Raw genomic sequence first — 24514 nt, 5'->3', positions numbered from 1 at the left:
GCCGGCTCAAGGTTGACTCAGCCTTCCATCCTTCCGAGGTTGGTAAAATGACTGGGGGTAAAGGGAAGATGACTGGGGAAAGCACTGGCAAACCACCCCCTAAACAAAGTCTGCCTAGTAACCGTCAGGATGTGATGTCACCCCATGGGTCAGGAATGACCCGGTGCTTGCACAGGGGACCTTTACCTTTTAAAGTAATGCGAAGCAGTATTGCACCGGATTCCTGAACAACAATTCACCGTGAAAAAGTCAAAAAAAATATGCTGGGCAATTCAGCCAGGAATGTGCTGCTAATTACCAAGCATAAATGGCCTGGGAGTGGTTGCTACGAAGCTGTTGGAACTGTGTAGGAGGCCCTGTTCTGGTGTGAATCAGGGTGCCCTAGAATCCCACTGGGGACAATAATTTTATTTCAAATATATCCACGTTGGTTTTGTGCCGTACATTCAAAGTGTTTTTTTATGTGCATCATGATATGGAGCAATCAAGGAGCTTTTTTGGTGTACTTCATATACATTATTTTGTTTGTGTTTCTTAAAACAGCCCTGTGTAGTAGGTTTGTGTTAGTTCCATATTCAGAGTTGGAGCATGGAATGTAGAACAGGTACACGTGACTGGGTTTAGACCAGGGGTGGGGAACGTCAGGCTCAGGGCTGTTTAAGGCCCGTGAAATCATTTGGTCTGGCCCTTCATGGGTCCTGGCAGATCTCTAGCTCAGAAGGATCTAAGACTGGCAATCCGCCCCCTCCCGCAGACAGGAATAGCCTCTATTCAAGGCGGATGTGAGTTTGTTTTTCTGAGAAAAGGAACTCCCCCCCCCCATTGCGGAAGAGTCCTTAGCTATGGAGCTGCTAGGACCGCCCAAGAAACTGTTAACCCTTTCCCACCCGGGCCACGGAGAAACGTATTCCCTCTGTACTACAAGAGGGCTGTAGGCGGAAGTGGTGACAATGGAGGGGTTAAAGGGGGCAGGGCCAGAATGTGCGGGTGGGGGGGAGTTCTTAGCCAGTGTGTCCTCATTTCATCCCTGCAGGCAGAGGTAGCAGGAGCTGGCTGTAGAATCCGCCCCTGTCCATGCGGAGCAAGAGCAACTCCGGCGTGTGGCTGGACGGCAACAGACCATCCTGTGCCACCAGATGGGCGAGTGCACCACTGGTTGGATGCCTGCCTGCTTGCCCGCGTGAGGGGGGGTCATCTGGGGCAGCTGCCTGCTTGGGGCTTGGTCGGCTAATTTTTAAGTTGATCATTTTGTATGGCCCGTGAATTATGTTATAAATATCCAAATGGCCCTTGGCGGAAAAAAGGTTCCCCACCCCTGGTTTAGACAGATCCATGAAGGATAGGCTCATCAGCTGTGGTGACCAAAGGGAACCTTCAGATTTAGAGGCAGCAAACCTATAATTTCAGTGCTAACAGGCAACATCAGGGGAAGTCCTTGGCTTCTATGCCCTGTTTGTTTGTTCTCCAGGGCAACTGATTGGGCACTGTGTGAAGCAGGATGGTCGATCCAGCAGGGTTTTTTTTATGATGGGAGGGGGGGCTCAAAAGAGAGGCAGAAAAGAATGGCTTGCCTTGTTTGAAGTATGCACTGTCTTTATTATCCCGTCTTCCCAAGCATGCTTCACTATGTCCAGTTCTTTCTCCAGTCACCAACATAGATCTTACCCCCTCAAAAAGCTATTGTGCTGAACAGCTAAGAGACTGAGCTAGAGACCAGGAAATTCCTGGGTTCCACTCTGCTGGGTCCTATGGGAGAAGGCAACCTTTTAGATACCCTGATCCCAAACTGATTAGGGCTTTAAAAGACAATTGGGGGATTGTGAATAAAACAAGCTGGAAGTCAGTGTAGGTCTTTGCAGACTGGTGAAACATGTTCATAACATATTGTCGAAGGCTTTCACGGTCAGAGTTCATTGGTTCTTGTAGGTTATCCGGGCTGTGTAACCGTGGTCTTGGAATTTTCTTTCCTGACGTTTCGCCAGCAACTGTGGCAGGCATCTTCAGAGTAGTAACACTCACTGTCCTTCAGTGTTACTACTCTGAAGATGCCTGCCACAGTTGCTGGCGAAACGTCAGGAAAGAAAATTCCAAGAACACGGTTACACAGCCCGGATAACCTACAAGAACCAATGTTCATAACAGCATGACCTGGTTAACAGCCTGGCTGCTGCGTTCTGGACCATATGTAATTTTCAAAGTGCAACAAACTGGTTGAAAGGTTTACTACCATGTGGTCGTCTTAGATGGTTCTAACAAAACCACTCTTAATGTGTGTTTTACCGTATATACTCGGGTATAAGCCGACCCGAGTATAAGCCGACCCCCAAATTAGAGGCCAGAAAAGGGAATTTCTTATTGACCCGCGTATAAGCCGAGGGGCAATAAGAAATTTCCTTTACCCGCAATGCTGCGCTCTAAAATGGCGGCCGCCATTTTAGAGCGCAGGGTCCCTGCCCAGGTCGCCCTCCCGCCTCCCAGGCCCTCCCGACCCACCCCGACCCCAGTCCCATCCAAGGGGGGAGGGGGAAAAGACCCTGAACCCACTCCTTACCTGGAGAGGCGGCGAAGCGGCGGCGGCGCGTCCTTCCTGGGCTGGCAGGAGGCCCCTCCAGGCCGCTGCCGGCCGGAGGAAGGCGCCCAGGCGCGTGGGCGGTAGCGGCGCGACGGGCAGGGGCCTCCCATGGCCCCTCCCGGCGGGGAAAATGCGGCGGGGGCCAGGGAAGCCTCTCTGCGACTGCAGAGAGGCTGCCCAGGGCCCCTCCCGGCCGGGGGAAATGGCGGCGGGGGCCGGAGGGGGGGGCCAAGGCAGCCTCTCTGCGGCTGCAGAGAGGCTGCCCAGGGCCCCTCCCGGCCGGGGAAAATGGCGGCGGGGGCCGGGGGGGGCCAGGGCAGCCTCTCTGCGGCTGCAGAGAGGCTGCCCAGGGCCCCTCCCGGCCGGGGAAAATGGCGGCGGGGGCCGGAGGGGGGGGCCAAGGCAGCCTCTCTGCTGCTGCAGAGAGGCTGCCCAGGGCCCCTCCCGGCGGGAGAAAATGGCGGCGGGGGCCGGGGGGGGACAGGGCAGCTTCCCTGCGGCTGCAGAGAGGCTGCCCAGGGCCCCTCCCGGCCGGGGAAAATGGCGGCGGGGGCCGGGGGGGGCCAGGGCAGCCTCTCTGCGGCTGCAGAGAGGCTGCCCAGGGCCCCTCCCGGCCGGGGAAAATGGCGGCGGGGGCCGGAGGGGGGGGCCAAGGCAGCCTCTCTGCTGCTGCAGAGAGGCTGCCCAGGGCCCCTCCCGGCCGGGGAAAATGGCGGTGGCTCGGCAGCAGAGGTAAGTTCCCCCCTCCCTCCTTCCTCGTTCCCCCTTCTACCGTATTGACCCGTGTATAAGCCGAGGCCGGCTTTTCCCGCCCTTTTTTTGGGCTGAAAAACTCGGCTTATACACGAGTATATACGGTAGTCTCCTCGTCCATGTCAATAATGGAAAAAAGAGATTCTGACTAAGCTGATATTTTTGTGTTAACCATTGTCAGTCTTACGTAGGATATGTGAGTGGAAGATTACAAAAATGAGGTAAGATTAAGAAAATAAAAACATGGAGGTGCATATAAAAGATCATATCCACTGCTTCAGGCAAATTTATTCACAATTTACTAGCTTGTTTGTTTCTATGGTAAGTAACATCTTTAGTCACAACAGTATTCATAGAAAGAACATCACCAACTGCAAGAGGGTTGAGTAAAGGCCTTTAACGTTACCTCCACCTTCCCCAAGCTTAGATCTTCTGTTGCTCTTGTTCCCCAAGTTTAGAGGAACTAAAAGTTGTGGAAAGTTTTTGTGTTTTTATTTGCTGCCTCTTGACAGAACACAGGTTAGAGCCCATTATGGGCCTGTGCTATGGTGGCAAGGAGAATTTACAATGGTGGTAGCAAAATATTTGTACAGTGTCATTTGGGAGATTTTTCAAAATTATAAGACTTCAATCTGGGTCTCAGGATGACCTAGCAGAATCCTCTGTAGCCTACTATGGCTTGTTTGCTAATTGCATTGCAAATCAAGTGGCTTGCTTTTGCTCCAATTTGGATGGCTCATTGAGCATGATATAGTTGTTTAATGTTCCCTTAAGTGGTTGGATGCTTGAATTAATTTTAGTTTTTGCAGCATGAGGATGGGGACACATGCTTTGGCAAGCATGGCCTACCATTTACATGGTTGGCCTTTACCTGTTATGATTAAAAACATCTGACTTACTGGTTGGGCTCAGGTGGTGGTGATAAATGTATTAACAGAGGGGATAGGCCTAGCCCCCGGACAGTAGTGATACTGCTCTTGAAGAAATCCTCTCAAATTTATCAGCTGGTTTGCTAATCTCCCACCCTTGTGCAAAGAATTTGAGTGGGTGTGGGACAGCAGCCCACCACCAATGATTCTTGAATTATCTGTATCCACTTCAGTCTGGCTTTGGGCACAGACTGGAAACAGAAACTCCCATGGTCTCCCTGGCTGAATGCATACACTGGGAGATGGGGGGCATGTGACCCTTTGGTGGACAATAGCGTCAGTCATGGGTTGATCCCTTGAGCCATCAGCAGAAGATACTGACAGTCATGGATCTTTCCCATGTCTCGCCCCCCCCCCCCCAGCAGTCCTTTTGTACTGTGTGAAAGTTTATTCCTGGAATTTTGGCATCTTAATGGTTTCAAAGCCACATGGATTGGGAGGCTGCAGTGGGGAGGGGGATGAAATCACCCTTTCTTCTTCTTCCATTATAACAGCTTCACTGATGGAAAGGAGGGCTGTTTTGCCTCCATCCTCATTGCAGCCTCCTGACCCATATGGTTATTAGACCGTACAAGTCCCCCCCCCCCAAATCTCAGGAACAAATTTGCTCAGAGATGCGGGGGTGGGGGGGAACGGTGGGAAAAGTGGAATGCAGAGAAGATCTGCAGTCCTTTTGTCCACAGGATCCAAACCAAGGTATCCTTCTGGGTTTCATGACTAAGCTTGGATTGGGAGGCATCATATAAATGGTGTCTGTGACCAAGGCACCCTTTGTTTGTGAGCCAGGTTCCTGATAAAAGATCTTATTGTTCTTTTCAATGCTTTGATAAATATCAGGTTAGATTACCTCGGTGTTCTTTACAAGGGGTTGCCCTTTACATGGGATTTGTAAACTACATCTGGTTCAGTGCAGGGGGCAGATTGTTAACTGGAACTTACTGCTCTGAGGATATTATTCTGATGCTTAAAGATCTGCACTTGCAGTTTGTTTCTGGGCACAGTTAAAAGTACTGATATTGATCTGTAAAACCTTACATGGTCTGAGACTGAGGTTATCTGAAGTACTGCTGTCTCCCATGTGAACCTGTCGGAGCAGACTGTGAAACTTGCTCCTCAGTAGTCTTTGTTTGGCATCCACACTACTTTCAGTGGCTAATAAAATGAGTTTTATTTGAGCAAACATTTGTGGAAAGAGAAGTATGAAGCTTTTTAAGTACTGCTTTATTCCTATTTTTTATTTGATATCTTAGTCATATTTATTGTGCATCATCAGAGAGTGAGAGGTAGAGAGAAGAGAAATGTCATAGTATAGCTGAAAAGACAATGGCTGTTTAGTAGATTGCAGGTTAATAGTTAATGTTTGGCTAGGACCATGAAGACCTAGGTTCAGATCTCCACTCTGCCACTGAGCTTAGTGGCCATATGCTGAGAGACAGTGTCTGGCCCAATGTATCTTACAGGTCTGTTGTGAAAATGAAATGGTGGGGAGGATCTGTGTGTACTGTTCTAAGCTCCTTTGAAGATAAGCGGGATAAAAGTTAACTTATACACAAAGTGTCCATTTTAAAAAATTATGCTTCAGTTGTACAGTGTGTTATATGTGTGCTGGAAATGCATGGCTATCATGACACTTTCCTGCACAGTGTGATATTGTTCTCTTAATGCATAGTATGTAAAGCAGCTCTGCACTTTTGTTGTCAGATTTGGTGTAAGCAGTTAACTAGTGTCATGAAAGTCTAAGAAAGCAGAAAGGACAAGAAACAAGTTTCTTCTTTTTTATGATCTCTCTTCTGTTGTAGTTTTGTTTTTTCTGCCATGATTAATGAATAGGAGTGGTCTTAGGTCTCACTGTATGCAGCTTTCATTGATTTGAAATCGGTGTTTGACTCAATCCCAAGATCCATTCTCTGGGAAGAGCTAAGCGCTTCTACAATAGACAGACGGCTTCTGTTCCTGATTCGAGCCCTATATGAAAGAACCACAATACGGGTAAGATGTAACCATCAAGGGCAGCTAACCGACCCCATTGTAACAAGGAAGGGGGTCAAACAGGGCTGCATACTAGCGCCATTATTGTTCAATTTTTACATCAATAATAATGGTAGCATGTTTAAACAAGCAAGAGCTGCACCCCCCAAAACTGGTGGACAGGCACATTCCTCTGTTACTATATGCGGACGATGCCGTTCTTCTTTCTAGAACACCTATTGGCATCAGGAGGGCATTGCACCTGCTTGCGATCTATTGCACTGACAATCAACTCGAGGTTAATCACTCAAAAACTAAAGTAATGGTCTTTGCCAATAAACCAAAACTGCACTCCTGGAGTCTGAATGGGATTAAGATAGAGCAGGTACACTGCTATAAATACCTGGGTGTGGTCTTTCAGGCAACAGGATTTAGGAATTCTCACATAGCCCATGTCTCCGCCAATGCCCCCAAAAGTGCCGCAGCTATATTAAAAAAAATTTGGACTAAGGGAGGACGCTCGGTTACAGCTGCTGTTAAGTTATATAAAGCCAAAACCCTTTCCCAAATGTTATATGGGGGGCCGCTTATTAACACAGCAAATTACTCCAGGTTGGAGAAAATCCAATCCAAATTCCTGAGAGCTGTACTACAAGTCCCTCCCAGTGTCTCCAATGCTGCAATTCGAATGGAGACAGGGGAAGTAACGATTGAAGCAAGGATATGGATTGTCTCGATCTCCTATTGGCTCAAAATAGCATCACATCCCAAAGGACTTGTTAACTTAATTTTGTATGACACTTTTGTTTTCCCCTGGTTGAGAAATATGATGAATAAACTAGGCTACTATGGTCTCTCACAACATCGCTCCTATCAATGGACCATCCACAGGCCAGAGCCCTGATCAGGCAAAGCGTTCTGGACGTGGACAGCATGACCTAAGTAGAATCAAAAACATATGCTACAATTGCAGCACTCTTACCAACGTAGTCCCGATGTCTTACCTTTCCCACTTAGATAGTCCAGACTACAGGAGGCCTTCACCCTGATGCGTTGTAACGCACTCCCTTCAGCCGTTTTGGAAGGGAGATACAAAAAGATACCATATGCAGGACGATTATGCCCCTGCTCTGATGGGAGTACTGAGACCCTTGAGCACGTTGTGTTTGAATGCAAAATCTACAACAAGATACGAGAAGCCGTTCTTTCTGTATTATTGGGCCTCCCAGGGCGATCTAGAGCTTTTAGTCTTTCTAACATGCTCGCAGACAAGAATATGGAGATAACTTTTAAAGTGGCCAAATTTGGGTGGCAAGCTATGAGGATCAGGCGTGCATGGGTCAGACTTAATGGTTGAGCGATTTTAGATTTTTTTTAATGCTAATTCCAAACATGTAATATTTTTAACATTATGCGCTTCACGGCTTTTATGAGTGAGAGATTGTAAGATGTTATAGGGGCTCGCACTTGATACACTTTTATATGTGTTATGTATGTATATCTGGTATGTTTTTATGCTGGTCTTGGACCGTATTAAACTCTCTTTGTACTCTTTGGTCTTGAATGTCAAATAATATATTTTACTTAATTTTTACAAAATTTACAATCCTGCCTTTCTGCCATCAAAAGGGCTACCTTGTGCTGTTATTTAACCTGCTTACATCACTGTGCCTACTGAGCATGAAATCATGTACAGGCTGCCTTTTGCTTTTTAAAGAGCCAGGCTTTGTAATTTAACGAAAAGCAAAGGACTGATAGTTGTTATTTACAGAATAATTGATCTTATTTATGATTAACATTATTTATAGTCTGCCTTTCTCACTGAGACTCAAGGTAGATTACACAGTGTAAGTCACTCATTGAGACTCAAGGCAGATTACACAGTGTAAGTCAAATACAATCAACAGGCTGGGTCATCCAATAAACAATGCATTAGGGGTTGGATTGCAGAAATCAGAAAAGAGCTAAAACAAAACAATCATTTAAACACGACGCGTTAAACTATGCAGAAATTACATAGTAGGAGCATACTTACAGCAACACAGGGGCTGTGAAGGTCCCAGGTTCAATCCCCGGCATCTCCAGTTAAAGGGACTAGGCAAGTAGGTGATGTGAAAGACCTCTGCCTGTGACCCTGGAGAGCCACTGCCGGTCTGAGTAGACAATACTGACTTTGATGGACCAAGGGTCTGATTCAGTAAAAGGCAGCTTCATGTGTTCAACACTGTATTGCACAGTATCTAACCCTTTCCAAGGCATCTTTCCGTACCATTTCATTTCAGTATAACGCTATTACCTGTTTTAAAAAGCCCTCCTGAATCATTCAGTTTTGTGAAAAACCCAAGGCATCCTGATTTTGTCTTGTCTGTAACTGGTGAGGCTCAATCAGGTTTTACTTCTTGATTGTATGTGTGGACAGTTACCATGTTGGAAGTTTGAGAACTCACTGACCTTACACTTACTCCCCTCCATCAGGCACAAGTCATTTTCAACACACCTCTTCAAAAACCTTTATACATATTTAATAAATGATACAGGATTTTACACATTCAGTATTTTACTTTTAAGGACTTTTTTCCATATCTAAGACTTAAAAGTTCTTTCTCTGTCTTTTTCTAAAAAGATGATGGAAGATTGTTTGTTGAAGAAAATAGAAATCAGTGTCTCAGAAGCAGAGAAACGGACTGGACGAAATGCCATGAACATGCAGGAAACGTACACAGCTTACCTGGTGGAAACAAGGTGGGTAAAATAAATTAAATGAGAAGTATATTAATTTTCATTTAATTTATTTTAAATTAATTCTTGATTCTTGTGTGAACAGACTGCTGGACTTGATGGGCCTAGCTTTTCTTATGTTCCTAACATGCAACTGAAGGACTGTCCATGTTAATCAGCTGAGGCTGGTGCACAATTCCCCAGGCTGATGTTGATATGAACTGGATTTAGTTCCACTGGAAGTACAGTGTGATGATAACTGAAATGATTTAGTGCTCTGATATAGATGCTGAAATGACATGTTAGTGCTACAATGAAAACAGCCAACCAAGCTTTTTGTGGAACTTCAGAGTTGAAGTATGGGTTGCAGGTTAGGATTACTTAATACTTTATTTAAAATGAAGTAAAAATCCACTTGTTATTTGGACCCTGGAGTCTGCAGACCGACATTTCCTATCACATATTAAAAAGCTATTACTAAGAAATCTACTTCTAGTTTTTAAAACTCTTTGCTTCATGTAGTATATATGTTTGGGATCTCAAGTCATGCATCTCAAGCTAGCTATGTAGATACACATAACCTGATGTTATGCTCAGCAGTAAGAGTTGGGCATATCAGCTGAATGAAAGAGACTTGCTTCCCTCTCTCAGTTCAGGTAGTAGTAACCTTATGGAATTAACATATCCATAGCTGATGTAGTGAGCTTTGATACATGAAAGCTTACGCCCTAGAACATTTTGTTGGTCTTTAAGGTGCTACTGGACTTGGATTTTGTTCCACTGCTACAGAGTAACAGCTACCCTCCTGAAACTTAGGTTAATATATAAAATGAGAAAACTGTGCACAGTTTGGTCTTAGGGGATAAGGAGATTTAAAGACTTGCATAGTAGCCGTGATGGCAGATAACATGGTTGGCAGCAAAAATGTGCTCGAGTCCAGTGGTGTTGCCACTTCCCTCCCAATAGACTTTCCTTATGCCAAAAGGGTACTAGAATAGTGTCTTGACTGCAGCAAGGAAATGAAACAAGTTATAGTTGTTCGACAGGGTATAATTTACATCTCATTTGCTGGTACTGCTGCTCATTATACATTATAATTGTTGTACATAGCATTGTAAAGAACAACTGGGCAGACAGGAACAGCACAATAGAAAATGTGTTTTGACCATTTTGGGTTATTGAGGGTGTTTTGGAGAGAGAATAGGAAACACAAAGCTTACAGAAGTTTCTTGAGATGTGCTGTAGGGGATGTGACAGTTTCATAGGGCTCAAAGTATTTTCTGTCACTTTCCTGCCTTCCCACTGCAGTGGGGAATTACAGCAGGAAATGGAGCTGGAATTCTGGCTTGAATATAAAGCCCGCACCCAAGCCAGTATTGGTGTGAAGTAAAAATCTGACAGGACAAAATTGTTTTTCCATTAAAAAAGGGAGCAAGAGCAAAGTTTATGTACAAGAAAACAAATTGAGGAAGAATACTAATTATTAAGGTTGAGATTTGGGGTTATAACTTTAAACAGTGAGCCTGCCAAGGGGGGACAGAACTCTCACCAGAGGCTGTGTTATTCACTGCAGCAAAATTGTTACCCTTGAAGTAGCCACCAGCTATAATTCAGTAACACCCTCTCCCAGTCAAGGCAGGATCTGGGGACTGAATTAATAACCTGTTCCCTATGCTGTCCATAACGCAGCCTCCTCTTCCGCTAACCCTTTTTGCCACAATCTCCATCTAATACATTTGAGTGTCCAAACTTAACTCCCAACTGGCAAACTAACACCTTTCCCCATTAGCTCCAGATCAGACTAGTGATTATAACATCCTTTCTAACATGTAAGAGATGACATACAAACAAGAACGTTAGCTTTGGTTTTGATTTGACCTGCACAGTCAATCAGGTGAATTCATAACTTGATTATTATTTAGAGTATTATATGTATTTATGGTCCATCTTCCCCACCCCCAAATTCCCAGTTTACAAATGAGTAAAACATACAAGCACGCTGTCACACAATTCTTAGGAATAATCACTTGAAAACCATTAATTATAACTGAAATTGCTGAGCTTGCCTTATGCCATATTGGCAATGGCTTCCATTAATTGTTGTTAGTTTTGTGAAACAATGAATCTTCGAAATGGAAAATTTTACTTGGAAGATAAAGTACTGGAAAGAATTTTTGAATAAGTTTTGTCCCACATCTCCATGTGTAGTTAGAAGGTAATGGAAGGGGAAAGATTTCTGATGGCCTGATCTTGTGCCTGTTTACTCAGTAAAGTGTGCATTAAGATTACAAATTTTTTTAGTGCCACAAACAGAAAAAGCTGTTCTGAAATGGAGTGAAAGTGTCACCTGTTGCCTAGAATGCTAAAACAGTGTAACTACATAATTCATGTAGTGTACCAGTTTTATTATTACTGTTAAATAAACTCAATATACTTCCTTCCTTTTCTGTTTTTTTCTTGCAGTTTAATGGCTCATTTCAGGTAATTAGGAGAATGAGTGAAAAGATTAGCTAAATGCTTCTTTTTGGCACATTAAAGTAAACAAATGTAGTTTTCAGACATGTAATCTCCTCACTTATTAGTTAAAAGGTGAAAATCAGGGTTTAATTTTTTTCCGTCAATATTTTTCCCCAGGCACTTGGTTCAGTTCCTGAATAAGGAATAATGTTATAGCTCTGTTAAGAGCAAGTGTGTGGTTTTCTTGTTGAAACAGTTAACAAGTATTATATTTCGGAATGAAAACAAATTGAAAAGCTAGACCAAATGTCAAGTAATTATCCTTCTTAACTGAAGCAGTGGCTACAGCATTGGATGTGGATACAGTTATAAGATGATAAAGAAGGTGCTTGGAATAACGATTAATTTCTGTAGGTTTCTGAAACAAAAATCCTTTAAAAAGAGATATTCTCCCAACAGATATTTTGTGGCTTCATAACGCAGCCACCTCTTTTACCTACATTGTTTCATTTATGGAAATGAAGAATCCCAGCTTTCCATTTCCTTTCTTTTTTTCTTTTTTAAAGAAACACTCCCCTGGAAAAAGTACCGAACAAAAATTAGTCGAGCCTTCATCCAAAAGTATTTGGCCACAAAAGTATTTCCTGTTATAGCTGCATTCAGATGTGGTGAACAAACCAGTTTGTTTGAGGTGAAATAACCTCAAATTCTCTGGTTTGCCTGCTCCTTCCCTCCTGGTTTAGAATCCTGATTACTGGGAAGGAAACAAACCATAGATTTTCTCTCAGCAAGCTTTGTTCCTTGACACAATCACAGTAAAATAAAAACTGTGCATCATACCCTCCTAAAAGACTTTATCATATTCTCAGTGGAACCCAAAAGATCTTTGTCAGCTTTTGGAAGGCTGAAAAGGATAAGCAGGCCTTTCACAGAAAAAGCACTCCTCCCTACCAGTGCTAATCTATCATTCACAGAGGATGGTACTTTTTGGATCATAAATTTGTCTTTGTGTATATGTGAGGGGGTGAATAATGTAGAAATAAATGCATCTTGAGGTAATTGGAATCTGGACATTTCAGAGCTATATAGATAAAAGCCAGTAATTTGAATTAAGTACATGGAAGCTGGTAAGCTGTGCAGCATTTTTAGAATATTGCACTGATTTATTCCTGTCAGCAGCAGTTTCATTCCTCCCCAAGTGGGCGTTCAAACCTGGGTGTCCCAGATCCTAATCCAACACTGGGTCCTATACCACCCTGGGTCTCAAGTTATGCTCCTTTGGTGCTGGGCAGCATTCAAATGAACCTTAGCTGCTGTGCTGTGTGAGGGGATGTTGGTGGGGTTCAATACCTCTCTGCACAGTTCTGTGCAGAAAATAAATAAGGTGCCAAAAATGTTGTTCTTCCTACTCTTATTTGGTTAATAACACAATAAAAATGTTATGGGCCATTAAACCAGGATTTGAAACCATGGTTTGAAGTTGGTTTATTAACCACAGTCTTAACTATGTTTTTGTGTGATGTAAATGCAGACATCCTGGCTTTGTTCCTCAGTGCCACTCCTGCATTGCAGGCTGGGATACTAGCAGGTCCTCGGGGAGGTGTGTAAAAGAGCAAAGGAAACTTGTCACGGCAAACTAGGATTTGTCTGTCTTTTTTCATTGGCCAGGTATATCGTGAATATTCCTCACTAAACATATTTGGCTGTTGCAATGTTCTTAGTGCTTTGCAATTCAGGAATGAGTTGAGCACTCTAGGGAAAGCATACTTACAAGTTGCCCTTTTAGATTTTAGATTAAGCTGCCATAGGTCAGAGTTGCACAGTGATTTTTTGCTTTATGTGTGGCTTTCAAAATTAAGTGTCTGGTAGCAATTTGTTAGCATATTGAAGGAGGAATAGCCTCATCCAGGTATGTATTGGAATGCTGAATAATGAATTGTTTTCTTCTGGTTTGAGGGAATTCTTACGTCTTTGATTATCTTTTGCAAAACATTTTCAAAAGGATACATGGAAAACACATGTAGAGAGATGCATTTTAGTAAGCAGTGTATCTTATCAAAAGTTTGTGTGTCAGCTCATGCCGCTTAATGTGGTGTTTAAACCATTATATAAATGCCTAAACAATTAATAAGTTTGTGACTGTATATTTATGAAACTAAAATGAGTTTAAAACAATGTTTGCTATAATATAAGAGGGGGTTCTGGACCTCAGAAATCTTGAAGCTGTGGTTTCAGGTTATCAGAGATCATTATAGTCTCTTTGCCTGGAGTCAGATATGAGAAATTTATTATGCAGTGATCATACATGTAACATTTTTCTATGTGATAAAATCTGTGAGCACCAGATGTCCAATCTAAATCAAAAGGTTGCATCACAATTTCTGTTTAATAGTGTGTTTCATTTTCATGTGATTATCAGTCTGTGGAAAAACATGTTACTAAAAGGGGCAAATTTCGTGATGGACAACTGTGGGCATTCCTGAGATATATTGGTCTAAGATGGACAGTGTTCCATTTACAGGTATCTTTTTTTCCTCCTAGTGTCATGAGAATCATGAGCTCGGTACAGACAACCCCTCAGGCGTTTACCACGTGTATGCCCTCCCCATTAGCAACTATGCTGGTTTTGGAATGTTGCTAATCATGGGGAGAGGGGTGTGCGTGAGGGCACGTTCTCCACATGTTTGCCCCCGCAGACCACTCAGTGATTATGGGGGCAGGGCCAACATGCTTGTGCAGACTCTCCCTCCCCACATGGTGAATCAGCATGTGGGGGGGGGGGCGTTGGACTCCACCTGTACAAATGAACTGCTTGTCCTCTGTCTGAATGCAGAGTATGTACTTTGCCCTAAAACATTCTTTAGTTTTATTCTTGCACTTTGGAAAGAACATAAAAAGATTGTTTTGCTTCTGTAATTTCTTTCTACAGATAACTAAAAGTAGCAGTTTCTGATTAGGCACTGCACAATTTAAAACCCTACTGGAATAAATTATGCCACTTGACTGTTTAATACAATGCATTAAATCAACTTGTGGATGATCTCAAAATACCTTGCTGACAGTTTGTACTAGTTCTTCTCAAAATTTATTTACTTAAGAACAGTACGCTTTGGAAGTCTTCTATCTTGATGGGGACAGAACCTCAGTACAGTTCTGGGGAAATATTGAAATGGAGTATTGTTTTGTTTTGGTTGCAGTTTACAGAATATATTGGTTTATTTTTTAAGCATACGTAATCCTTGCTTAATCTAACACTGACATACTGTTTTGTATATAGGCAAAACGCTTTAGGACACAGTAGCATGCAAAAGACTGTCAAAGCACTCTAAAGAAAGAAAACAGTAACAGCATTTTGAAAGTTTTCAGATAGCAATACTAATGAAACTCACAGTTAGTATTTGTTTTTCCATAGCTAATTGCCCAGGATGATGTCACTTCAAAGACCGCTGCAATAATCTTAGCGTAGAATTTCTCAAGCCTCTATAGCTCTAAATTGTGACATTTGTACTGATCATAATATTGAAGAGAATGCTGTGTTCTGATGTATTTCAGGGCTGTGGAGTCGCAGGCTGAAGGTCACTGTTCCCCCCCAGATTCTCTCTGGAGACGATATAGTGAATTTGAATTGTTGAGGAATTATTTGCTAGTTAACTATCCACATGTCATTGTTCCACCATTGCCAGAAAAACGGGTAAGAAAGCTTATCTCATTCTGTTTTCTCTGCCTCCATGATGCACATACTTGCATTTATCCAGGACTGTATAATTGTTCCATTTGTTTCAGTCAAGCAAATAAATGAGGATGTAATATGAAAATCTTCACTGTCAGGGCTTTTTTATTTAAAGAGCAGCCTTTTAATTTGTAAAGATAGGCTTTTAAGTATGTGGCCAATACCTATTGAAATCTCAAAGGCCAAGCCTGAGCAAATTTCTGGTGGTCAGCGCTCAAGGCTTCAGTGTTGCTGAATTAATTAATAAGTGTGTGGGGTCCGTTCAGATGTCACACAAAACCATGGTTTAATTGAACAAACTGAATAGTGTGATCATTTGCTAATTGTGGTTGGGTTAGAGTAAGTCAAGGTAGGATCTGAAATCATGATTTGAAGATAGTCTTAACTTAATGATGTACAAAGGCAGACATCCTGGCTTATACCTCAGCACCGCCCATCATAGCAAAACGCAGACTGGGTTTCCAGCCGAGTCTCCTTGTGGCAAAAATAACAAAAGTAGCACTTGTCAAGAAAAAACAGAATTTGAATGATCATCTGCAAACTGAATCCCAATTTCACTAAACAGATAAAATATGTCGTGGTAACATGTTATACCTGAACCAAAAAAGAAGTCCAGTGAGTGGCACACTAAAAACGGACAACATATATTCTAGCATAAGTCAGAGCTCTTAGCTCATGCTGGAATATATACTGTTATTCATTAAGGTGCCATTGGGCATCTGTTTTGGTTTGCTACAGTGGACTAACATGGAAATAGCTGAACCAAACCATTCTGTCAGTATGCTTAATTGACAAATATACAGCCTCCCTGTTATGGGCTTTAGAATTATTTCTTTGTGCTTTCTTAAAATGGAGTATTCACAACCTTGCCTTCCTTAATCCACAGGCAGAGTTTGTTTGGCATAAATTATCAGCAGATAACATGGATCCAGATTTTGTGGAAAGACGAAGAATTGGCTTGGAAAATTTTCTCTTACGTGTGGCTTCACATCCTATCCTTTGTCAGGACAGAATTTTTAATTCCTTTTTAACCAAGGTAGCTTAATAGAATGCTGTTGGCTGTATTTGTTTAAAAAGTGATATCTTGACTTGATCGTAATTAATAATATATGCACGTGTGTAAATAATTTTATTTCATCTATTCACATATCTTCTGCTCTAATTCTAAGTTGCAGTAGAAATTTGTGTTTTATGTTGTCATATTATGTCGTATCATTTAATCAGCACTGCTTATCATGGTATGTACCGGTTTATATACCAGACCAGTTTTAAGGTAATGTCTCCATGCAATTCAGAAGGATACCATGGTCAGTGATATCAAAAGCCACTGAAGAATCCAAGGGAACCAGCAGCCTCCCCAAGCCTATTTCATAGGGTGTTGGCCTCTGTTTCCTTCTCTTCTGCTGAACAAAACAGCTGCTCCCATTCCACCCTTCATAAAGATGCTTCCTTTAGTGCTACTTCATCATCCATTTTTTATAGATGTTAGTAATTAGAATAGAACTTTCTATTTAAACCCCCACCCCCGGGGGAAAAAAAAAACCCTTGACCCAAGGGGATGGTTAATAAGATTCTGTCTAGATTTTTGAAAACTGGATTTTGGAAGGGGGAATTATCCAGTGAAAATTTCTGTCCTGGTCTGTCGTATATCTAAGAGTCAGGTGACATGTTATACTTGTCACATGAAAAGCAGTTCTGCTGTGCCTGTAGGGGTTGAACTCATGCTCTGGGAAAGAGCAGCCACTGACTGGCTCTGTTGTCTCTCTTTCCTTTCCTTTATCTCTTAGAAGGTCCTTGATCTATTGATCTTGAGCAGCATAGCTTTGAGTCTAATGTTTGAGGGATATAAGGAATGAGATAAATTTTGCTGCTGCCAGTGTAGCCTTGGGATCCCTATCACTTAATAAAAAAGGCATTATATCAGACACAGAGGCACTGGATTTATGTATTGAAAGAGGAGAGATATATTATGCTCTAAGGTCCTCATAGAAACAACATTCCAAGAGCAGATGAGCTAATGAGGCAATGGAGCCAAAAGAGCACGGACAAGTCCTTTCCGAGTATGGTAAATTCAGAATTCTGCCTTGCATAACCATAGAAGGGTTAGTGTTTAGCTAGAAAGAAGGCTCTAGAAAGATGAGGAATTGTCAATGAGTAGGTATAGGCAGGCAAACCACGTGGTGGTATTCAAAAAAACTGAGATGAGCAAACACGACAAGCACGAAAAGATGTGCTATCATAATCAATCTCTTTGATACTCTTTTTTATTATAGCCAAAGCTTCTGTTCTTCCAAAGTCTGACAACGAGATGCCCATCAGTGCCCATCAGTGACAGATTCTCAAAGTTTTTTTTGCCATGAGGATCTATATGAGTCATGCTGCAGAGAAACTAGGTACCCCTTAGTGCTAACTGTTGTATCTCTGGCAGCTAATCAGTCCTAGTGGTTGGGAGTAGATAGAATAGGGAGTGTTTTGAGAGATCTTCTTTCTGTTGTGCATTGTACCTAAGCTGGCTTGAGGGTAGTGAACTTTATTGAACCAGAGTGTGTATAGAACTAATGTTCACATTCATTCCATTTTGAAACTATCAATTGAAATAAAATTTTCATTTCTAGGAAGGTGGATGGAAGGACATGGTGAATGAGACAGGGTTTCAGCTGAAGGTAAATATAGATACTTATAGTGTGACTTAGTCTAATTAAAGGTAAAATTAATTTATAGAATCCTAAGTCTACAATGATATAGAAGAAACCATATAGATTATTTTGGTAACTTAAGTCATAGCATAATATTGCAAATATACAGATTAAGATGGTGCTTGTCCAGCTTGTCCAGCTATCTTGATCCATGTACCCCTTGCAAATTCCAAACTTGGTTTCTCTTGGTATTCCAAGCAGAAGTGGGTGTTTTCAAACTGCAAGAATGACTGCATATTTTTATTGTCTTGGAAATATTTATGATAGGATGTGACACGTGCTTCATGGAGAAGCATGAGTTTTTTAAAAGCCTATAAGCATTAAATGTAGGACAATATTTCTACTACAAGATGGGTGAACAAGCTATCCCCCAGCTCTCCTTATTTGTTTTTATTCGATTTATAGCCCACACACTCTTCTAAACAGAGGACTCAGGGTGGTTCACAGCATACACAAACATAGCATTAAAACTTAAATAAATAATAAAACCTATAAATACAAACAAATACAATAAAATATTCTAATTAATATTCAACCAGTCATCAGCTCTGGACCAAATCTGGACACCCAGCCAGCTTGCATGTGAAGCCAATGCAAGAACTGCTGTTCGGCACAACTGGGTAATTTGTCCTATGTTGTAGATTTATTGTAAGAATTACAGTAGCAGTGTATGTGAAATACGCTCAGTATTTTATGACAGTAAATGTGAAATTTTTGAAAATTAGCTAATAGTGCTTTGCTCAAGTAAAATCACACAGCATTCCATATTCAACCATTCCATTTCTACATCAAAGTGCCATCTCTGTAGCCCTTCTGTGTGAAGCATGTCGTCAAAATGGTTCTACTTGGCTCCTGTTGAGCCAGGTTCATAATTATTTTAAAGTACAGGGGATATAAAATTTATGCCAACAGTTTTAAAACTCAAATGTGCATTTTGTCTTGGAGCTTATTATGGTTCTAGATTTAAATAAGTTAATAAGTGTGTTCCTTTTCCCCTATTCTAGGCAGATTCAAGATTAAAAGCTCTTAATGCAACATTCAGAGTAAAAAACCCAGACAAGTAAGTATAAGAAAAATTAAATAATCTTAGTCACAGTTGGTTAATATCTTGGCTCATTAACTTTTAGTTCTCAGTGCATGTGCTAATTTTTTTTAAAAACACACACCAAATCTTTAAAAAAACACCCTTAAAATAGAAATGAGAAAAAAACCCAAAACTTATTTTATGGAAGAACTATAAAGCTCTATTCTGAAGAGCCTTGTGTCTTGACAGGACCTAAATTTCTTTCCCAGATATTAAGTATGATCCATTGGATGGTGAATTTTGATATTATCTCAGTCACAAACCTACTGTAATATCTTTGGCAAGTCACAGTGTCTCCTTCAATGCTCCGCTTGTAAAATGGGAACCTCAGAAAAAGAGGCAATTATATCTGATTCCCCTGATTGCTGCAGCTCCGTATACCTGGTTCATTTTTGTGAGGGTCCCCTGACCCTCAGAGAGGATTTTGAGGACAAACAGCAGGCTGCTTGCAAAAGGCAGAAAGATGCAGCACGGCACCTCATTCTGCAAGTTTTTTTCTGTTGCACCCAGCACATAGCTTTTCCTACCTTATGTAATTGAAGCTGAAAATAAAATTGTTGCATCCTGCTGATGTAAAAAGCAACCTTCAATGGATGCTTTAACTAAGCTCTTTTTCTTCCTACTTTATAGGCAGTCAAACTGTCTTTATAGTATTCAGCCACAAAATTTAAAACAGAACAAAAAGCATGGTTATTATTGAATTGCCATCGTGTGTAGTCCAATCAGCTACTTTCTAAAATGCAAATGCAAAACATGGCTTCATTTTTCCTGATTATTGCTTTTGCTTGTGTTGGCTGAACCATACTCTTAAGGTCAGACTTGTACACTGTCAAAGCCTTCTGCTCACACACACCCCACTACTTCTGCATGTAGTTCAGCCGTGCTCTGTTACTCTTTTTGGAGACCTCTTCCTCCCTTGTTACTATAAGAAGAGGAAATGGGCTGTACTTACAGTACTTTCCTTTGTATTACAAAAGTTGGTGAAGGCACAAAATAAACTGGAGAAGAATTCTCCCCCCTCCCTGGTATATGTAATTAGCAGTAATGGTAATTATTTTCAATTGCTGAGAATCATTTGTTTTGTGTGACCACAGATATAATATTTTTACAACATTAGAGCTGGTACCTTGTTGTATTCAGTATAAATTTAACTTTTTCCTCTCTTAAGGCAAGGGTGTAAAATCCTGGTCCAGCAAGTCCCTGGCCTGGCCTGTTTGAACGAAAGTAGGAGGAAATAGGGCATGGAGGACATCTACTTGATAGCACTTAATGCACCTCTTCCTCCCCCTCCCTCAGTCACTGGAGCATCTTTGCATTGTATTTTTGGCATAGTCAATTGCAGATGAACAATTATACATTCATTCTGGATTATTATTTTTAAAAATGAAAGTTTAGTGCATCTGTATGAGGTACGAGGTGAGGAGTAAGACTGACAGCTGATTCTACTCTCTGGAAAATTCATCTCTAGTGCCAGTTGTGGAACTGGTGAAGAATCTGTTGTGGTGGATAATTCTTCTATTCCCTGATCAATTCAGTTTTAGTCAAGGTATTCTTTCTCAAAACAAAAAATCCCCAAAATCTTGAGCCTGTTCTGAATGTCAGGTCTTGCTTGGCATGCTTCCATTGATGTCATTCAGAAAGCAGACTCCAAAATCCTCACCAATGCATGCCCCCCCATCCACAACTATCCCTGCCATCCCTTTCCCTAACAATTCCCCACGACAGCAGAACTTCTAGGTTCTTAGGCACTGGTGCAAGATGTAACACTGGGGGGGCCAGGTAACCTTAGAGAAGCTTGTGCTGCCTCCCATCAAGGCGATGTTTGGATGCAGTAATGGGCTGAATGAGGGTGAACAAGCTGAAACTTAATCCTGACAAGGAAGAGGTGCTCTGGGGTAGTAGAAAGGCAGACCTGGGACTTGAGACCTCTCCTGTCTTGGATGGGGTTATACTTCCCTTAAAAAGCCAGGTTTGCAGCTAGGAAGCTCTACTCAACGCAGCAGTAACCTTAGAAAACCAGGTGGCGGCAGAGGTCCAGAGTGCTTTTGCCCTGCTTCGGCTGGTGCGTCAGCTGCATCTGATACTGGTTCTGTCAGATCTAGCCACAGTAATCCATTCCTTAGTTACATCTAGATTGGACTGTTGCAATGCACAAGGGTACTTGGAGCTACCCTTGAAGAGTGTTGGGAAGCTGCACCTATTGCAGACTGCTGTGGCAAGACTGCTGGTCAGGGTCAGTAATCAGGAGCATGTCAGCCCGATATTACAGCAATTGCACTGGCGGCCGATCTGCTCCTGAACCCAATTCAAGGTGTTGATTTTGCCCTTAAAAGCCCTACATGGCTTGAGACTGGGGTATCTGAAGGACCGTCTTCTCCCATGTATTCCTGCCCAGGAATTAAGATTGCAATGAGAGGCCCTCCTGACTGTCCCACCGATCAAAGAAGCTTGTCTGATGGGCACCTGAGGGAGAGCCTTTTTGGTGACAGCCCCAGCGAGGTGCACCCCTCACTTTCAATCTTTAGGAGGCAGCTGAAGACAGTTTTATTTAGGATTGTATTTGATTAAAGCAGTCCTAAACTGATTTTAAATTTGGGTTGTATGTATTTTATGTATTCTATTTTATGTATTTTATTTATATATTGTAAGCTGCCTTGAGCTCCATAAGGAAGAAAGGCGGCTAATAAATGTTTTAAATAAATAAATATGTCTATCGCATTGTGTTTTGTTTTCCATCTTCCCCACCCCCATGAAAACAGGTACAGAGTATGTGTGTGGGTTCATGCTAGAAAAGTAGCCTGAACATATATTTAGAATTTAATTCGCACATAACAGATGGACAGATGGAGTGCCCATGGCACAAACAGATAAACCAAAACCCTTACTTTGCTGATCCAACTACTCACTTAAAAAGTTTATCTTTTAAGTCATTACTTTAGTCTGTGATGACTGTTCCAAGAAGCCTGAGATTATTCTATTTGAACAAATCAGGTTTAGTATTGCTAAACTGTTTTATTGTGATCCTGTCATGCAATTTGTGAGAGCTTGCTTCTCTGATTGCTAGTGATGTACTTCCTGTTTTCGCAATCCCAGGAGATTTACAGAACTTAAACACTACAGTGATGAGCTGCAGTCTGTCATATCACACCTTCTGAGAGTCAGAGCTGTAAGTATTTCCCATCGGGAGTCTGACAGAGTAACAAGTTAGCTTTCTTTAAATGTATAAAATAAGTGGGGCATCTATCCATACATAAGACTATGTGAAAGTGGTACTTTCGGAGATTGATTGTTTAAATACCTGTCCGTGCTGTTTATCGCAAAATAAATCAAATGATACTGACTACAATGATACACTGTTGCATATTTAAGAGAGACACAGATGTGATGTGGGGGGAGGGGGAAATGAGCAGCTTTACCGATTAAATTGGTGGTACTCAAAGCGAAGCTGAGAAACCATGGTTGGTTGTTGGGGAAAGTACGGCAGTCTTTCTGACCTACTGCTGTGTTTTACTCCAATCCCAAACTCTTCCAGTTAGTGTCATTATGGGAACTTTGTGTCCTGTCTAAGGGGTTGATTTATCTATATTGAGGTTTCAGTAAATTACTTACTTTTCACAATATTATCAGTTTCATAGGATCTCTCCCAGAAGAATTTTAGGAAATGCTGTAAGCATGTGCCCAATTTCCCCCCTCTAACTGCTCTGTAATTATTTGTCCTGGGATGGGGGACAAGAATGTGCATGTACTGAGGAGGTGTAAAAAAAAAGTCTTTCTGTGCCTCAAAGATGCTCAATAGTGATAAAATGTGTTAAATAGTAATAGAATATTGGAATGATAGCATAGCTCCTTAAAGTGAAATATTAAATTGCTGAACTACTTATCCTGGCATGTTGTCTGTCTCTGTCACCCAGGAAACTAGTACTGCACTTCTAATCTTTTAAATAAAATAACCAATATTGTCAGAAATCCTATCCCTCAGATTTTTAGCATATCAATGAGCATGTTGATGAGGCTGGTTGAACTGAGTGTGGTACTAGAAATTCTGAAAACAGTCTTGCATAAGGGTCCCTGTCAGATGTTTCTTAAAAAAATCTAAGTAAGATAGTCATGATACAGAAGATGTGGATTTGAGCAAAGAGGAAATAGTGGGGGGATTTGGTTTAAAACAGTATTTTCTTGCTTAGGTAAAGACTGACCAGTCTGCGGAGCAAAAAGAAGAGGGCCTCTTCTCCCACCATTCCCATTTTTGTGATAAAACCGGATCACTTGTGCTTTGTGTGAAGCTTGTGGTGCAGATAAATTTATAAATCTGAACATTGTGTTTAATACACTTTCCTCTAGGAACAGGGCTTCTTAAACTTTTTCCACTCACAACCCCTTTTTGCCTGAGAAAATTTTACGTGACCCTGGGTATATAGGTATATAAAATAGGTATACAAATCAAACATTTACTGATTTTAAAACATTTTAAAATAAATTTCTTTATGATTTATTAAAACCATTCTGTGGTATACATATAATTTTACCATTTACTGTTGCCAAATTTTTCATGACCCCCACATTCAGTTTTGCAACCCAAAGTTTAAGAAGCTTTTCTCTAGGAAACAACATATAAAGCACCTGTTGGTCTTTCTAGATATCTAACTTCTGCATGTAAATCCTTATTTTAGAGAGTAGCAGATCGACTCTATGGGGTATACAAAGTCCATGGGAATTATGGGAGAGTTTTCAGGTAAGAGCTGAGAGTGGTTTTTATAACTTACTAGTTTATTCAGTTCATGTGTCTCAGAAGTAATTTGTGGGGGAATTTGTTTTCATTGTAAAAAATTGCAGCTGTATCTTAAATGTACTGGAAACTGATCACCTTGATTTATACGTTTGATATCTTATTTCCTCAGAGGATTTAGATGACCTTGAAAATGGGCTTCTCTTGTGTTTTTCTATCGGCCAATTTTCCTGAAAAGCAGAACAACTTTTAACAGGGTTCATTGTCACAGTTGCAAACTGAGTGTACCATCTGCAATTTTGTCCTTAGGTAGTAAAAGGGAAAAAAAGAACTATATCTGAGATTGCGAAATGTTAGGAACTGCTCCTCTGTCCTGGGATAAAATTGCAAGCACATCTCAATCTACTTGAGTTAGCTTGTTCTCACTGCTTTCCACTAACTATGAGCCAACTTTGGGAAATCAAGGTGGATCAACAGGTTGCATTTGAAACACCTTGGCTATGCCTTATCCTATTCAGAGATCAAGGGAAAAGCTGTTTGCATTTTGCCATCATGAAACACATTTGAAGGTTTTGAACCTCTGACCACATTTCCCAATGTGTCTTTTCTTACGTGATCAGCGTATGGGGCTTGAGTGACTATTGCAGTTTTGCAGCATCTGCTTCTCCTCTGTCTGCCTTGCACATGTACAATTGGAATGGGGGTTTATTTTTCATTGTTGGTCTTTAATACTAAGAAAGCATTGTGACAGTTAGACAGATGCGCTATACTTAAAGAGCTGACTCAAGCAGTAGTCTTTTTGTGAGTTTATATGGGTGGATCGAGTGCTTAATTTTTTCCATCTTATGGAAAAATTAAGGAATCTGACTCTGGAACCAGGG

At 41.5% G+C, this 24514-nt stretch overlaps 1 protein-coding gene across 1 annotated transcript in view; it reads left to right on the top strand.

The window, feature by feature from the left end:
* SNX4 (sorting nexin 4) overlaps positions 1-24514 on the top strand; it is a 46991-nt gene that overhangs the window by 2861 nt on the left and 19616 nt on the right. Inside the window, exons 2-8 of the mRNA XM_056861137.1 lie at positions 8846-8964; positions 14950-15088; positions 16014-16163; positions 17743-17790; positions 18828-18883; positions 22001-22073; positions 23578-23639. Of these exons, the coding sequence (XP_056717115.1) occupies positions 8846-8964; positions 14950-15088; positions 16014-16163; positions 17743-17790; positions 18828-18883; positions 22001-22073; positions 23578-23639 (647 nt within the window). The remainder of the gene's footprint in view (positions 1-8845; positions 8965-14949; positions 15089-16013; positions 16164-17742; positions 17791-18827; positions 18884-22000; positions 22074-23577; positions 23640-24514) is intronic.

Source organism: Euleptes europaea, chromosome 15, assembly GCF_029931775.1.
Source record: "Euleptes europaea isolate rEulEur1 chromosome 15, rEulEur1.hap1, whole genome shotgun sequence".
Classification (NCBI taxonomy): Eukaryota; Metazoa; Chordata; class Lepidosauria; order Squamata; family Sphaerodactylidae; genus Euleptes; species Euleptes europaea.
The sequence above is the reverse complement of the archived record's forward strand: the minus strand, read 5'-3'. Positions and strand labels throughout refer to the sequence as shown.